The sequence below is a fragment of the Falco peregrinus genome, chromosome 5 (assembly GCF_023634155.1).
Source record: "Falco peregrinus isolate bFalPer1 chromosome 5, bFalPer1.pri, whole genome shotgun sequence".
Taxonomy (NCBI): Eukaryota; Metazoa; Chordata; class Aves; order Falconiformes; family Falconidae; genus Falco; species Falco peregrinus.
This window is the reverse complement of record NC_073725.1, coordinates 63,670,814-63,688,876: the sequence shown is the minus strand read 5'-3', so window position 1 is coordinate 63,688,876 and position 18,063 is coordinate 63,670,814. Positions and strand designations below refer to the sequence as shown.

General features: G+C 43.7%; 1 protein-coding gene across 3 annotated transcripts in view; it reads left to right on the top strand.

Annotated features, from left to right (window-relative positions):
• SCAP (SREBF chaperone) overlaps positions 1–18,063 on the top strand; it is a 68,506-nt gene that overhangs the window by 20,446 nt on the left and 29,997 nt on the right. For all 3 annotated transcript variants that reach the window (XM_013299799.3, XM_013299805.3, XM_027787243.2), the window contains exons 2-4: positions 1,634–1,850; positions 15,783–15,912; positions 17,672–17,829. In XM_013299799.3, the coding sequence (XP_013155253.2) occupies positions 1,729–1,850; positions 15,783–15,912; positions 17,672–17,829 (410 nt within the window). In that variant the 5' untranslated portion in view covers positions 1,634–1,728. The remainder of the gene's footprint in view (positions 1–1,633; positions 1,851–15,782; positions 15,913–17,671; positions 17,830–18,063) is intronic.

The following is an 18,063-nucleotide window of genomic DNA, read 5'->3' as shown; positions in this document are numbered from 1 at the left end:
CAAGAAAGTGATATTGATTCTTATGGAAAGATGTAGTGCCTTGCTAAAAGATAAGAGCAAAAATATTTCTTCAGGTTTTCCATTTGGTCATTAGGCCAGTGTTCTGGTGCTTCTGTTGCTAGGAGTCTGATTATTTTTAGTTGTATTACTGGTGGGGGAAAAAATAGGTAGATCATTGTAAAACAATCCTGTGGGCATTAAATAAAATTTAATCTGAAATTAAAAGCATAATGGCTGTACTTAGGGTTTCTATTCCTTTATATGCTTTCTCCCATATAGCTGAAAATGGATTCTTAGGAAAGAATATGAAACAAAACAGCACCTGTGGTGCCTCCCCCAGCTTCTAAACATTTGAGGCTTACAGAATTGCTAAGCCAGATATGCATAAAAACCCTTAATGGATTTCTTGCTTGTGTGAACTTATCAGAGCTTCTCCTCTAGTATTCTTTATATTCAAGATGGTGAAGGCAAGTTGTTCAAAATGACCACCTGTTTTTAGTGGGTAGCCTGTGTTTAGGTCTTGTATTGAATTCACTGGTGCTATCATTAATGGTATTTTCCTGTGGACAAAATGGCTTATTTCATATGCTTTGGGTGTCTTATTGTCCCAGTCTTAGTCTGGAGAAGCCAGGAAAAAGGTCTCTATTTCCTCTCAGATAAAAATGTAAAAATCTTGGATAATCATAGCTTTGAACTTTAAAAAAAAATTCTGTCTTGCATTCAAGCCTCTCACTTCTCAGCACATTGTTGTGAACCACACCATTTAGATTGAGATTTAAAAAAAAAAGAGACTAAGTTTCTTCTGCTCCATCTTTCCTAGAAATTTGGTTCGTGTTTTGTTTTAATGTATTATCTTAACCTTTTCTTAGGGCTTTTTATATTGCATCTTTTATACTTTGTAAATCAAATCGCAAGTTTAAGTTGACTGCTTCTGACATCTGCGATTCAGTTTGTCCTTGGTAAACATCCTAGTCAAAAGTCTTACAGTCAAGTCAAAATATGTTTTGACAAGAAGTATCTGCATTAGTTTATTTTACTGTGTAGCATACTCTGGCTTAGTCTTCTGAACTGTGGCTGCTTATGCTTCCCTCCCTTGTTCCCCATGCAAAAATAACTTTCTTTAGATTGTCTTAGCTGTAAAGCCTGTTCTGGTCTCTTCTCTTGTTACTGGTGTGTTGCTAATAGTTAAAGCACTGAAAGTGCTTCAGTCTGTGTCCAAGAGCACTTCCCTTAAGACCACGTTGCTGACAGCTAGCCTCAGTCCTTCTTTTCTAATTGGCATTTTGGCATCTCCTCAGAGTACTGCTTAATTCTTTCACTGCTAAGCTCCTTTTCTTCCTCCCTTTCAGACAGTTTGGTTCCTAGCTCCGTTCCTGCGCATTCTCTCTGACCAGCGGGTCACAGCAGTGGTGCCTGATGTCTCTTCCGCTGGTGGCCGTTCTCTGCCCTTCCTTCCCTTAGGCAAAATCCAGTAGCTTGATCAAATTACCTCTAGGCTCATGAGTGCTTGGTGTTTCTCCCTTCTGAGAGAAGGAAGAAGAATGCTGCAAGTCTTCTAAAACAAGTTGGTAATGTTTATTTTTCTTTTATTTATCTGGTTTTCTCACGAGCTTCCTTTCTTTCCCACTTCCAGCTGGACACAGTGCCTTTGCTGAAGCATTGCACATGCTGGAATTGCCCGACCCCCTGATGTATTCCGGGATGGCAGCTAGGTGACGGCAGTTGAGGATGACCCTGACTGAAAAACTGCGCGAGAGGATATCGCGGGCATTCTACAACCACGGGTTGTTGTGTGCTTCCTACCCTATTCCTATCATCCTCTTTACTGGTCTCTGTATTCTGGCCTGCTGGTAAGTCATGCAAAGTACTTGTTGTCACAGGGTGCTGCTGCTTTGTGGGGTTTTCATAGCAACGCCATGAACATGCTCTGGTTTCCCTGTCTTGTGGGCTATCCCAGAAGCTTTTTTTTTTTGCTTTTTTTTTACCTTCATAGATTTTTGTTATGCCTTTTTGTGGGACAAAAGAAAAGAGAGATGAAATTTCTTCTTGTGGTTTAATGAGTAAATAGGAAAACCTAATTGAGTAAGTGAAGTAAAGCAATAAATAAAATAGAATTAACTCCTGGTGGTGAACTCCAAAACCATGAATTAAAAATGGGGAGAAGGAAAGTTGATCTTTCTCTCCATAGTTGCCTGTTCTGTTCTCCCTTAAGCTTGCACTCTTCTTTTTCAACTCTTGCCTTGGCTCACTTGTGTTGTGTGTGTTTGCAAATTCTTTGCTCTCCTTATGGACTCTAGTTGGGATATGAGTTGCAACTGAATGTAATTTCACTCTCAGAAATGTTACAGAGGTCTCTTAATCATTTCCAATGAGGTGTTGTTATTGCTGGTGTTGAGAAGACTTTTGTGTTCAGATTTGTGTGCAGACACATGTGTGTGCATATACAGATTCTACCTTCAGGTTAATTCTAAGCATCTCGTCTTTTTTGGTCAAAGTAAACCCTACGTGATGATCTACTCTGCCTTTAGAAAAGCTCCACCTGTTTTAGTACAGATGTAAATTCTTCTTGGAGCACCGCTATGAATAAGGCAGACTTCTTTCACATATACAGTTTAAAAATTACGGAAGTGACGATTTTTGTGTTTTCAAAACCTGTGAGATTGCTTCTCATGCCTGTGACTCTTCAAGCTTGTGAGCAGGAACCAAGGTGTTGCTTTTCTGTTTTTTCACTGCTTCATATGAATTCTTCTAACTGTCAATGATAATAGTTTTATTTTCAGATCTCTTGTTCTGCAGAAATATGAAGCTTCTACAAGGTCTAAGCAAGTGGATTCTACATTCAGTTTAGTTTTGTTAATATGGTTACAAGTAATGGCTCTGTCTTTTGCCTTCAGCTTTGCTGGATGTTGCTTTCACATGTCAGGCCTGCGTGAGCCAAAATGGACTTCCACCAAGAGTCCTGAGTCCCCATGCCACAGCCCTACTCTTGCTTACGAATTGCTCTCAGAGCTACCAGTGGTATTAGGCTCCCCTTTTCAGTTATCTTTCAGGTGCTGTTGCCTGGGGATAAACGCAGGAGTACAAGACAACTGCTTCAGTATAAAACATTTATCTAAACAAGTGCTGCATTTTGGGAGAGCTCAATACAAAAACTGCGTGCTTACTCCTTTTCCTAAACTTGTGGTTTCCCAGACAGGAGGAATCTGATCTAGGATTACTAGCAGCTGTCCTCATTCTTCTTGGGAACCTTGTGACCACTAGGTCAGAACTGGTATCTGTCCTGCCGTGCTAGTCATATGTTCAAGCAGTGTGAATTAAGGTGTTTCCACTAAGTCTCTGAAGCTTCAAGCTGGGTTGTGTTTGACAGAGTAGCTGCTGGTAACTGTGTATTTGTGGAAGTGTCTGCATTACTTGGTGCTGATATTTGAGGATTCTGTGGCTGTTGGTTCCCTTTAGGCTGCAGAAGTTTGTCCAAGACACCATCAGGCATAAAGTGAATAGTCTTGTTTCCTTTAATGAGTTTGTCACTTGTTAGAAAAGCAAAAAATGGCCCTAGGAGAGGCAGGGTTTTAACAATACTGTGCTACCCTCTGAGAGCAAGAATACCTTGCCAAAAAAAATCAAAGTGTAGATAAAGTGTTCCCACTTTAGAAGCAATTTTTGAGGTTGTTTCAGTTCCTGTTTTGAGCTGGTCTGTATTAACTGGTCTTAACTAGGCATTAATTCTGGCTTGAGAAGTGGCATTACTAACTAGGTCAAAACTATTCCAAGAGTCTGGCCGTTCTACACTTGAGCACTTTAGTGTGGTAAGACTGAACTCTGACAGGATATCTGTGCACAGGACACACTGAAATATTTATTGCAAGTTTAGTTTGGGGTTCAGGTCTTCAAGTATTCCTCTTAGAGCCTGAGGTCTGACTCTTTAACTGTTGACCTGGATGATGGGGTGGGCTGCACCCTCAGTGAGTTTGTGGATGATAAAAACTTAATATATCCTGAACTGGAAAGTGGGAAAACTGGATGAAAACTGGGAGACTGGCTAATATGTGTGGGCAGAGAGGAACCTTATGAAGTTTTGTGCCAGGTCCTGCACTTGGGTCACAAGAACCCCACACAATGCTACAGGCTTGGGACAGAGTGGCTGGAAAGCTGCCTGGTGGGAAAGGACCTGAGGGGTGTCAGCTGACAGTGGCTGAACGTTGAGCCGGCAAGGTGGCCAAGGAGGCCAGCAGCAGCCTGGCTGGTGTCAGACACGGTGTGGCCAGCAGGGCCGGGGCAGTGCCCGTCCCCCTGCGCTGGGCACTGGGGGGGGGCCGCCCCTCGGATGCTGGGCTCAGTTTGGGCCCCTCAGCACCAGCCAGACCCTGAGGGGCTGGAGCGTGTCCAGAGCCGGGCAGGGGGCTGGGGAAGGGGCTGGGGCACCAGCCTGGGGGGGGCTCAGGGGGGAGCTGGGTGTTCAGCCTGGAGAGAAGGGGGCTCAGGGGGGACCTTCTCGCTCCCTGCAGCTGCCTGACAGGGGGGTGCAGCGAGGGGGGGTCGGTGTCTGCTCCCAGGAACAAGTGACAGGACAAGGGGAAACGGCCTCGCCTTGCCTCAGGGCAGGTTTAGATTGGGGATTGGAAAAAAATTTTCACTGAAAGATTTGTCAGGTGCTGACACAGGCTGCCCAGGGAGGTGGTGGAGTCACTGTCCCCGGAGGCGTGAAAACACACCTAGATGCGGTGCTTAGGGACGTGGTTTAGTGATGGACTTGGCAGTGCTGGGTTAATGGTTGAACTTGGTGATCTTAAAGGTCTTTTCCAATCTCAACGATTCTGTGATTCTAAGCTCAACACAAGGGAATGTGAAAGGAAGAATAACACCAGGCATCTGTACAGGCTGGGGGTCAACTGTCTGGAAAGTGGCTTTGCAGAACAGGCCCTGGAGGTCTTGGTAGACACCAAATTGAGCACAAGCCAGCTCTGTGTCTTCATGGCAGACGTGGTCTGCAGTATCCTGGCTGCATTAGGGGTACAGTGTTGCCAGCAGATTGAGGGAGGCGATCCTTCCTTTCCACATGGCACTGGTGAGGCCACGCCTGGAGTGCTGGGTCCAGTGCTGGACTTCCGATTAGAAGGAGGACATGGAATTAATCAAGGAGGTCCACCAAATGGCCATGAAAATGATGGATTAGAGCATCTCTTGGGAGGAAAGGCTAACAGAACTGGGACTCTTCAGCCTGGAGAAGAGAAGTCTCGGGCGATCTTACCACCATATATAAATAGATGAAGAGAGAGTGTAGAGAGAACAGAGCCAGGCTCACCACTTGGTGGGTGCCTAGTGACAAGACATGAGGCAACAAAGCTGAAACACAGGAGATCCTGCTTACACATGAAAAAATACTTTTTTACTTTAAGGCTGTTGAATAGTGGAGCAGGTATTCCAGAGAGGTGGTGTTGGAGTTTCCATCCTTGGAGATGCTCAGACACAGCCCTGAGGCACCCACTGTGGCAGACCCTCCTCCAGGCAGGTTTAGCCTAGGTGAATTCTGGAGCTGATTTCCAGGTTCAGCTCTCTGTTCTGTCTGCGTGCTTTCTAGTCTGCCTGTAAAATTCGTAAAGGAGCTGTGCAATGCAAAATTACATAGGAGAATTGGTTCTATCTCCCTTTTTAGTTTCTCCAGTGTAAGTCCAGTTGATTTATCAAGGTGCTAGGAATGTGCGCTTCCCCTCATGCTTTCTTCCTTCTGTCTTGTGTTTTTTTTCCAAGCTGTAAAAGAAAGCAGTGCTAAAGGGATCATACATCCTTGCTATTGGATAATTTGCAAATAACTCCTCTTTTCTTGGCTAGGTAGCTTGGCAATTGCAGCCCACATATTACTCATTCATTTAAAATGAGAAATAAAACTTATTATATCTACTTAAAATGAAGTTACATTACCAGCTGTACTGTACGTTTCAGGTTCCTTGGCTTGTGCTATAGTTTGGGTATTTTCTTGCCAGAGCTCAAATTCAGGGGCGGCTCTCTATTGTGAACATTTGACAAGTATCCTTAGAAGTCTGAGATGCTTCTTCCTTGTTTGCTTTATGTGGAATAATCTGATATTTGTGGTGTGTGGCTGCAAGCAGTTGTTAGCTCTGTGGTTTGTGCAACTATAGCTATTTAACGCTAATCCCTTAACAAATGGGTAGGGACTATGATCATGTAAACCTGGCGCAAGATACTTGGTACCTTTTTCAGGCTGTACTGTGCCAGAATCCTTCTAAACAAGTCTTTTCATCAGATATAATAAAATTGTATAGTTTTGGGGGGGTCAGGGTGCCAAGGCCAACAAAAAGACTCAAATTTCTTTTTTAATTGGGATGCCTGAATATATGAAGTGATATGAAATAAGAGGAAAACGGAAGTGATCAACAGTCACCTCTGACTGCTGGCTACTTGGGGGGGCGGGGCAGGAAATACTGAAAGTATTGTAGGAATTACATGGGAAAATTACTTTTTAGCTAACGTACTAACCCACTTTAGGTTGAAGGTAAGTCCTGGAACTATGTAATCTTGGGCATTTCATGCGTAACCTGTCTGCCCTGTTCTACTCTTTCCTATGCACCTGCTGTTGGCTGCTGGGCAGATGGAGCCTTGGTCTGACCCAGCACAGCTAGCTGTATGTATATTTGGTTTAAGACTACGTCCATCTGAATAGCCTTCCAGAATGCAAAACTGGCAGCTGTGGGGCGTGTTCAGCATGTAGTGTGGGTTGGGTGCTGTCTGCAGGAGTTGCTGCAGAGTTGCTTATGGGAAGAACTCACTGATGGCCACAAAGTGTCACATCTGTATTTTTTCCTGTCGTCATATTGTGAGGAGTCTGAGTAATGGTCTTTGGCACCGATTTACTGCTGGAATTTGAGCTCTTCAGAAGAATTTCATTTTCTTAGGACAGATCTCACTGATTCATCTCGACCACCTCACTGCAAAAATGCATGAGAAATGTGCTGAAATTTCAAGAAAGAAGCTGATGAAAAATAACCAAGGCCCAGCTTTGAAGTAGAAGCTCATTTAGGTGGTGTTTCTGTCCAGCATGATTGGTAAGAGACCCTCAGCACTGCTGGCATAGTGATGTAGATTAATGTCTGAAACAAGCATGGACCAATTAAGTAGTAAGAACTACAAGTCCTTCTAATGAGGAAAGAAGATAAAAAAGTGATCCAGCAGTTTCATACTGACTTTTGTCAACAGGGAAAGAGCTAATAACATCCTTGACATTGCTGAGAAGGTTAGTCCCAGTCCCTGAAGAAATGGGTGGAAAAAGTAGAAGGTAGTAAAGCAAAAAGGAAGCATTCTGTATTCTTCAGCCTAAACTAGGGTTAATAAGTACTTACACTGTTCAAGCAAGCAACAGTGGAGTTACATCTTGAGTTCTTGAGAGAGGTAAAACAGGCTTTTCCTCCGTTTGTATGCAAGGATAGCTTGTAAAATTCTGCTGCAGAGCAGTTAACTCAGTTGTTCTCATTTTCCTCCTTCACATATTAGTAAAACTTGACCATCTTTGGGTTCAGATGAATTTTTAAAAAGCTGAAATAAACCACATAGTCTACAATTTATTTATCATCAGTTCTGGTTCTCAACTGATGTGACAACAGCCAGCGTGCAGGTATTTCTCCTGTTCTAAGGGTCAGGAGTCAAGGATCAGGCAGTACAGTCACCACAGAGTGTCTGTTGCAGGTTGTTTGAATGTATTCTGTCTGGAACCTTGGAAGTATTTTGTGTAGACACAATTTTTAATGTCACCTATAGACAAGAGAGCATATCTGGTTTTGTTAATAAATTAATATTCAAAGCAAAAGCAAAAATCCCTGTGGCTCATACTCCCTAGTCATAAAGCCTCAAAATCCAAGTGATTCTTCACTTCAGAGGGAGGGTTTTCTGCTGAACTAGCTATTGGTAGATGTAGGGCTTGTTTGTTAACTTCTTGTTTTACTGTGTATCCTTTTGTAGTGGCATTCATTTTCGTCATCCCACTTAAGTGGATCTGCATGTTTGGGGTTTTTTTTTCCTTAGTAGAATGAGAGTGCTGCTTAAGTCTATCTGACACAGGAGTAGTTCCTCCTCCCCAGCTCAGAGAAGAACAGATGATATCTATAAATGTGGTAATCAGGGTAAATTTGAAATTCCTGTGTAGTTGTGAAGAATAGTTTTTAGGTAAAGTAAGAATTTTACATCAAACAGTTCACCCTCTGAAGCAGGTTTAGGGGAATTAAACAGGGTGACTCTTTGCAGGTGGTCATTATTTTACTGAAGCACTAGTTTCTGCTACTAAAGAATTGTAGAACTGACTGGAATCAGAGCCGTCTTGTGTGTGTATGCATATATCTTTCTAAAAGAACATTCCATTATCTGATGGGTTTGTACTGTATCTTGTGTGATAACCAGAGGAGCTGAGTTGCAGTCAGACTCTTTATGTTCCAAATCCACAGAGAATACAGCCTCCTGTGGGATCACATGGTGAAATTAGAAGCAAATTCTTTGTAATGAGACCTCTGCTCTGCTTTGCAGAGAAAAGAAACCGGCAGCACAGAGCAAGGGGAATCTTTACTTTGGCAGTGCAGATATTTGAAGGCCCTATCAGTGGGAAACAGAGCAAAGCAAACATCACTTACTCAGAAATGGGTATTGTGTATGTGTTCACCGAGGCTAAAAAGGGAACTCGCTGTCGGATATCTGGCCTTCTCTACCTCTGGCAAGACCCTTTTTATGAAATTTCATCTCTCATTAGCAATGCGTTTTCAGGTTGCTCTATCTTCTGTGTTAGTTTAGGCTGGAAACAGGCTAAAAGCCTGTTCTGCAGTGTGCAGAATGGAGGTGGTAGCTATTTTAAGGCAACGTATCACCACCTTCCCTGTTACCTAAGACCTGGCAGCTCTCTACTTCCCTTCATATTTACCAGCTGAAGGCTGTTCTGGGGTGGTGCGGATCTCCGCTTTGATTCTGAGAAGGAGGAATATGCAATTGTAGGGTTTGCAGTTCTGCTGAGTTGCCAGCTGCCTTGGGCTGACCTGGCAGTTCTCCATCTTGGCCTTCTAAGCTGTCTTGAAAATATGTAAAGTAGTTGGATGAACATTTTTTGCTTGAATTTACCTCATGCTTGGTAACTAAAATGCACACTTGCTTGAATTCAGTGATAGCAACTTGTAGATGATCTATTTTTCCTTTATTTTGGATTTGCAGAAGGGTGTCAGGGTGCACTGTTAAGTGAGCAGCTAAAAATAAACCTTCTCAAAACAAAAACTTCTTTTTGAGCTTTCCTGTCATCTGTTTTAGATCCTACTTTTCTTTCTTCCTTTCTCTGTGCTTTCCATTCTGGTGTTCACCTCTTTCCCTGATGGTCAAAATAATCTCTAACAAAGGGAAATGTGAGGAGAATCAAACCTTAGTGCTAGAAATCACTTCCCTGTAACTCACTTGGAGCAGTTCTCACCTTTGGTAAGAACTGCCCTTGGAAATGACGTAGGCCTGCCGCATCTGGCAGTCCTTGCAGCATCTAGTGTCTGTGGGAAGCCAGGATGCTTCTGACAACTCAGCAGCAGCTCTTGGTTGGGTGTTTTTTTAAGTATCTCTTTACTTAAAACGTGCTTTGACACTGATGTCTGAAGTAGTTACATTGAATTTCTCTGTATGGCTGAGTGGTTCTTTTTTACTCTGTCCTTTTTTATTTCTGCTGTCAGTCTGTCTCAAGTATCGCTGACAAGATCAGCTGGTATCACATGCCTATATAGGGCCAAATAAATTCAAGAACTAATGTTTTAGCATCTTACTAAAATAACTTACAGAAAGTGTAATCTAGAACGTGTGCTGTGTGTGTTCTTCCATCAGAGAGTCTCAAAACCTTTCATAAACATGAATCCTCAAATATCACTGTGTTGTAAGTAAATATATGCTCCTGCTTCCCTCATGGGGACATATATTTACATTGTAGTTGGCTCAAAATGAGGGAGCTTTTGAAAAAGAGTCCCAATAGTAGGTCTTGTTCCTGAGCTCTGCTGCAAAACAACACCATGAGCCATCCGCACTGTCTAGATCATGTTGCAGTGAGGACTACAGGAGCTAAACGGATGTGTACAGACAGCAGGGTCTGTTTTAACCTTTTATTTACATCTTCTAAACATGGATTTCCTATGGGGCCTTTTCTCTGAAGGTAGTTGCTCAACATGAGGATTATAATAATAAATAGTTCCAGATATTTTTTTTTATTTTTTTTTAGTGTGCCAGACAATCTGCTAGGAAGTCCTGTTACTGATGGGCGCACATTGGTGTCTTCTAATACCACAGCTGACACAGCTCTTCTAGTCTCAGTAAAATACAGAATCTTAGAATGGTTTGGGTTGGAAGGGACGTTTAAAGGTCATCTGGTCAAACCCCCTGCCATGGGCAGGGACATCTTCAGCTAGACCAGGTTGCTCCATCCATCCAACCTGGCCTTGGATGCTTCCAGGGCTGGGGCACCCACAGCTGCTCTGGGCAGCCTGTGCCGGCGCCTCACCGCCCTCACAGGGAAGGATTACTTCCCAATATCTAATCTAAATCTACCCTCTTTCAAAATATGAAGACATTATCACCAAAGACAAAAGCTCTTGTTCCTGATGGAAGTAATAATGTGTGAGAGTACAGCCATGACTGAAAAGTGTTATGCCTCATTGTCTTGAGCAATGATGAGTATTGGAATTAGGACTCATTAGCTTATAGGGAAATGAAAAGAACTGTGTTACTTGGCAACATAACTTTTGTTGACTGATCAGCCTGGAAGTGTAGAGGAAGCTGAAGGAGCCCATCAGTGTGACCTGCAGAAAATTTTAGACTAGATGGAGCAAATCTAATGCTGTTTTTTATCACATGAGCAAGAGGCAAACAGTTTGAATAACTGCAGTGTTAGGTGCTACTTTCCTTTTCCTTGCCTAATGTCAGGATGGATTAAAAATATGGATCAGAGGGAGCATGTAGATATTTTCCTAAAGTGTAAATCCTGTCCCATATTACTGATTTAATCAAATTGCAGGTAAATGCTGAAGTTGATTTAGATATCAACAGATCTACCCTGACCACAGGCCTGAAGAAGATGGTGGAATATGGGAGTGTCAGTTGCCTTGGTTTGCTGACAGCTGCAGTAGGATACAGTCCTCAACCACATACAGACATCCGTAGATTTTTTTTTTTCTTTGTCAGAAATTTCCCTTTTGTTCTTCCATTCATTTTGTTGCCTTTGAGTCTTCTAGTAAGTGCCATTTACTCTTCCCTGCATTGCGTCTGCATGTGCTTTCAGGTTTTTTGGACAAGTTTGAAAATCCTAACACAAAAAATAAAACACAATGAAACAAAACCAAACCCCCTTGGTCATTCAAAAATAGCCATTAAGGTGCTGTGAGTTGTTGCATCCTGTATTTTGGGAGGTGACTTGTACTTCAGGATGGGAGTGGTTTGCTTTTTCCCCTCTACAGAAAATTAAACTTCTTTTAACAACAGAAAAAGCAAATAAGGATTTTCAGCTAACCTTCTTTTTAGCTGTTAGCAGACAGCTTGTCCTGTCTTGGATCTTTCTCTGAGGCCTCATGGAACCCTGAGCCAACTGGCAGCTGTATACAGATTGTCGTTGCTTAGATGAACTTTCCTCCTTCCTAGCTTCTCTGGTAGCTTCAGTAGCTAAACCCATGGCTACTGCAAAGAGCAGGTGTGTATGTCGGAGGAGATCATTAAATAGTAGAGGAGGAGTCAGCACACATCCCCTCTCCACTCTGGCAACAGGCATGTTTCTTGGTTATGAAGTAGTTTTATTCAGGTGTAAATATGCTAGTGGCTGAGACCAACTTTGTGGAGCAACTGGCAACCATCTCCAGAGGCTAGGATTTTTTAAAACATAGAAATCTGTTTTTTTCCAAGTTTCTGTGGTATGTAAGCTGGCATGTTAAGGTCATACCTTACGGCCTCGAGCACAGAAGAGGCGTAACCGAATCCGGAATTGCTTGGTGTGACATGCTCAATACTGACTGAACATCTATGGTTGTGGCCAGGTTGTTATTTTGCAGACAGCTGTGGAAATTTCAGTCACTCACCTTTCGCAGCTGTTCTCCTGTCCCTCTGCCCCACAGCTCGGCCAGCAGTTCATGTTAACCCCCAAGTGCAGGAACAGGGGTGAGGCCTGTTTAACAGGGCTGTTAATGACCTGGATGAGGGAGCAGAGCATGTGCTCACCAAGTTGGTAGATCATGCTGGAGTGGGGAGAGCAGTCAGTACGGTGGAGAGCCCAGCTGCCATTCAGAGACACTTGGACAGGTTGGGAAGCTCAGCAAAGGCAAAAAGGCAAATGCCAAGTGCTGTGCCTGGGATGGAGTAAGCCCCTGGAGCAGGACAGGCTGGAAAGCAGCTTTGCAGCGAGTTGGACGTGAGGCAGGCAGCATGTCCTTGCAATGGAATGGCCAGTGCATCCTGGGCTGCCCCAGCAAGTGTAGCTAGCAGGGTTAAGGAGAAGGGAGTCTTCCCTCTGCTTGGCTTCTGTGAAACCACAGTTCTGCATCTGCTCTGGGGCTCTGCAGTATGAGAAAGGCATTGACATACTGGAGCACGTCCAGCCAAGCTATCAGAACGAGAAGCTGTGGAGTACCATGGCGGGGGGAGGAGAGGCTGAGGAGACCAACTGTCTTCAGCCCTAAGTAGCGATCTTACTGCTGGCCCACAGCTACTCATTGGGAGGGTGTAGAGAAGGAGGCAGGTTCTTCTCAGCATATGCAGTGGAAGGACAAGAGAAAATGGACAGATGGGAAATTCTAAATAGATCCAAGGAAAAAAGTGTTTATTATGAGGGTTATCACATAACTAGAATAAGTGCCCAGAGAGGCTGTGGGACTTCAGTCCTTGGAGATGCGCAAACCCAGGCTGAATGTGTCTCTGAGAAACCTGCTCTTCTGGGCCCTGGTTTAAGCAGGAGTTTGCACTGGAGCCCTCCAGAGACCCCTTCCATGTGGCGGGGGTCTGTGATGATGGAGGTCATTGCTCGAAGCAGGGCTAACCCCTAATTTAGGCTTGGAGCCCCGTGTGATTGACTTTTGAATATCTGCAGCGATAGAGTCCACTGCTACTCTGGCCCCTTTTCCAGTGTTTGACTGCTCTTATTGTGAAGAGTTTTTTTCCTTATGTCTACTTGGAATTGTCTTTGCTGCAGCTTGTGTCCTTTCCCTGTACATCCCTGAGACAAGTCTGGGGTCATCTTCGCTATAACCACTAACTAATTAGCTGAAGACTACATCTTAGAATCCCTTCTCAGTCTCCTCCAGGTTGAATGAGTCCAGTTAACCCAGTATCTCCTTTTGCACTGTGTTCTCCTGCCGTGTCACCATTTTGGTGGCCTGCACTGGACTGGCTGTGGGGGCATGGGCTGGCGAGGCTGGCAGGTACCTCTGGAGGTCATCTGGTCCAACCCCCCCCTGCTCACGCTGGGTTTGGGGGTGCTATAGTGAATAAGCAGGGTGAGGGGGGGTGGCTGCTTGTTCCCTAGGCTACCTGTGGGTGGCTGGGACAAAGGGAGGGATGCAGTCATCTTCTGGGAGGTGGCAATTTCTTGCTTCTGTAGGCTAAGCTCATTGCACCCACTGAAATGACCTTCATCTCTGGCTACAGAAGTTAGCTTTCCCCACCTGGCAATTAATAAGAAGGCCAAATCCTTGCATCCCAGCAGGTCTTTGGGAAGTGAAAAGAATCCACATGCAAGTGACACCTCTGCCAGGATTTGGGGCATTTTTGCGTTGAAAGGCAGTAAGAGTGGGAAGAGTTTTTAAGGTGGGATTGCATCCTAGCAATCTTGCTCAACTAGGAAGAAGTACTTGTGAAATGTTGAGCGTCCGGAACAGCTCAGCGTTTCCATCACCTTTTACTTGGTGACATAACCATGACTTCTGGCAGTAGACAGGTCTTCACCACGGACCGTCAGCTGTGTTGCTGTGTGGCTCTCAGCCTTTCCTGCAGCCTCTGGGTATCGAGGCTTCCTGAGCAGTGCAGCGTGGGCACTGCCTGTGTTGGCCTGTCTGGCAGTAGCCTGGTCTTAGAGATGCAGATTCAATCAGAGAAGCTTCTGAAGCCTAAGCTGCTCCATCAGTGCTGGTGAGGCAAAACCAGCCTGTCCCGTTGTGACTCCTGCAGCAATGCTGACTGTTAGAGTCAGTGCCTCTAACTTTGAATGAGTTAAATTCTAGAAAAGACTCTTGTTCTGACTCCTTAAAACTGACAGGTGATTACATAGGGAAATCCATCTTTGGATAAGCATGTCGTATAATTTGAAAATATTTTCCTTAGATTTCTGGACAGTCATCAACATCAAAGTCATTTAATGAAAAAATCATTCTTCCACAGTCACTTGTTCATCTCATTCTGCTTTCTTTATCATGTATACTCGGTTGTATTAATGTCTGTCTCAGCCTCAGTCAGACACAGGATGTATCTCCCCCAGGCTTTTGTTTTCAGCAGATCATTTGTGACAAGCAGGTGCCACATGTCATTCAGAAGGGCTAAAACTGATTGCTGCTTGTGAGAGAAAAGAGGCTTTGCTGTGTCTCCAGACTGTGACTTTTGTTGGGCATCTTCACCTGAAGTGTTATGACCTGATTTTATTATTCCTTTTTCTCTTCCCTTGCATTGCACAATGAAATGATAATAATTAGATGTTTTATTTTTGTCAGACTAATAAAAGAATAAATCCAAGAAGCTTTGCCTTTGATTTCATTGTTCTTTTTCAGCCTTTTGTTGTTTGGTCTGGAGCTTTGTCTTTAGCTGTTGCTTGTCCTGTCCATGGCTTTTGATGATTCAAGCTAATCTCTAATGAAGTGGGCACAATGTTGCACGAAAACAATTCCACAGCCTTTATATTTATCCTGGCAATATTGCAAGAAAAGTTCAGCTATAAACAGGAAAATACATCAGAAATTTAAGGCCTGATAGATTGTTGTGCATCAGACAACAAAAAGAAGTTTGTTTTGATGCTGGCAGTTCCAGCTTGTTGGTTGATACCTCTATAACAGCAGGCTTGATTTTTCCACCAGTTCAATTCTGATATGGTTTTAATCACTTTTGAGAACCTCTGGAGCTAAACCCACTGTTCTAAACTCTCTGAAACCTCATTTTTTCAACTTGCAAATGGTTTGAAGCCTTTGTTGTGGGATAGCTGCTACAATCATCTGAAGATTGTAGTAGCAAAGGCGAAAGAAGATAAATATTTTGTAGCTGTTATGGTGTCTCTCATTGCTGCTATTAAAAGTGCTTTGAGGACCAATGAAGTTAATGAAAAATACTGGAAATAGTTTAAATCTTAATGAAGAGATTTAGGTAATTAGTCTAGGGTTTGGGTCAGGAAAGCAGCCATCTGAGTATAACAAATGGTTTTTTTTTTTTGTGCAGGCTACAGAACAGTTGAGACATGGCTGTTCTTACTGTTCTTAGCACTGCTAACTTTTCAGGTGATGGAGAGTAGTTCAGGCGAGGTCCTGCAAGAATTTCCCTTCTTTTTCTTCTGGAACTTTTAGCTGCCCCTTTCCAAAGGAGGAAGACCAAGTTACCTCTTGTGTTGCTGAAACACATCAAACAGTTCATATGAAAGCTAAAGCCCTCTTGTATTGCAGCTGTGTCTCCTGTCCTGCGGAGTTCAGCTTATGCTGGAGCAAGCTCATTTTTCATGGCCCATTCATTTTTTGAGCTCTTCTGTATAAAAGCCTAATTTAACAAAAAAAAAATTAATAAAAGCATAATATTTTTTAATTATGTCTTACCCATAGTTACCCACTGCTGAAGCTGCCACTGCCTGGAACAGGACCTGTGGAGTACAGCACCCCTGTGAAGGATTACTCACCACCCTCTCCAGACTTGAGTCTGCAGCAGGGGGATCTCAGTGAGCGTCCCGACTGGGTGAGTCTTGTGCTCTAGGGGCGGGGTGTGCTGGAGGGGGTTGATGAGGGGGTGAGCCATCCCTGCTGTGTTACCTGCACGTTACTGTAATCAATGGAAAATATTTGTGGGGAGGTGGTGCTTTGTGTAACTGCTAAGTTTAGGCTTTATTTGTCTTGTATTGCGTTGTCAGAAAAATGGATGCTAGGCATTTGGGAGAGTTAAAAGCTTTGAAATGCTGGTTAAGAGCCTATTTTTCAAAGGTAATTGTATCTAAGGTAAATAGTACACTTTTTAAAGCATTATTAGGTTTTAAATAAGTTTAACGATGGGTTCTGGGATAACGGCCCCCAATTTCCTAATATCATATGAAGGCATACATTTTCCCTAGAGCAGGAGGACAAGCCTCCTGCTGACCCTGCTTCACATTTCCTGCCCTTGGCCTTCTCTGAAAGGTGAGGATAGGGTTTGGTGAGCCTTTACTGCTGTAACTGTTTGCAGAGGTGCTACCAATAATTATGGTGGTGGTTCTCTCTGAAAGGATCTGGATTCTGGCTGTCAGCCAGCTTCAAAGATCAGTAACTAGCTGTCAGAGTAGGAATGTCTGTCTGGCCTGGAGGTGGACGGCAGACTGTCCAGCTCCTCAGCTCTTGCAATTTTTTCTCCTTTGGTTTCAAAAATACTGCATCTACCAGGGTCTTTTCTGATGGTGTAGGTACTCTAGGCTTCACCTTCAAGACACAGGCTTTTTTCTTAAGGTCACAATCAAGTGGGTTTTGTTTGAATTTTAATTTGGGCAGCCAAAGACACTCCCTGTGGAGCTAGCTATTACAGTCTGGTCTACAGGGTGTAGGGATGCTTAAAGAACCTAGTGAATTGAGCGTAATCTAAAAGTGAGGGGTTTTTTTGTTTTGAGGTTTTTTTAATTGACTGGTATGTATCGTGCAGGTAAGTGAGACTTATATCCTTATGTTAAGGGTAAGAAATTAATTTTCTTCTGCATGAGCAAACTGGGGAGTCCTGATGTTTCCCAAGAAGGCTAATAACCTAGTCCAGGAAATCAGGAAACAATTCTAAAATCATCCTTTGTAACCTGCATTGTTCTTTTTCATTCCGGGGTGTCTCTTAAGTAGAAGTTACCTGTTGGCTTAATGCTTTTGATGCCTCCAGCAATCTGCTCTCTCTGCTTGTGTGCTCTTCTCACTGTGAGTGAAATAATTTGCTGCCTTCTACGCTCCCTGGTGCCACTGAGAGCTTTTTGCACTATGCTGTTAACTCAGGCTGCTGCTGGCTGATTAAATCTTCCCTTTGCTTTGTTGCATAGTTCAGCTAATAGAGCACAAAAGTTCTGGCTGCCACAGCACGTCGGTGCTGCAGTCCCCAGAGCAGGGTCAGCAGCCTGGGTACAGAGACCAGGAAGATTCAAACGGCACCCAGCAGAATCGACACAGGCTGGGGGATCTGCAGTGTTGTGAGAGGCAGTGAGTCCCTGCTCCTGCCTTTCATCCCAGTACCAAATTCAGCAGGAGCTGGGAGCCTCTGCCTCACAAAGAAGTGCAACGGACTGATGCCAAAATGGTCAGTGGCATTTTGCCTTTTTGAGAAACAGACTCTTTTTGTTCTTGCGAGGTTGGTACTGTCATGTTTCACCTCTAATTTGGGAAAGGAAAATATAGGCTGGCAAACCCCTTCCTGAAAGGTTGCCAAGCTGTGGTCTAATTCTGCTAAGCAGCTTCCCACTCACTGTGTGTTTTCATTCTCCCTCTCGTTTTCCCCACAGTATGTTGGTGCTCCCGTGGCCTACATTCAGCAGATCTTTGTGAAAGCTACAGTCTCCCCATGGCAGAAGAACTTCCTTGCTGTTGATGTATTTCGTTCACCCCTCTCCCGCGTCTTCCAGCTAGTGGAGGAGATCAGAAACCATGCCCTGAGAGACAGGTAATTACTGTTTGTTGAAGTTTGTGTAGAAGGCAGACTGGCCACTGTTGTACACACCTAGCTTCTAAATTACCACACATGTCTGATTATTAGCTTTAATTTTGTAAGATTCTCAAAATAAAAAATAAAAAATAAAAAAAAGAGATGTTACTGCTAACAAGTGATATCATATCCATCCAGTGCTTAGAGCTGTTTGCCTTTTGTGCTAGAGAACTTGCCTTTCCTCTAGCCACC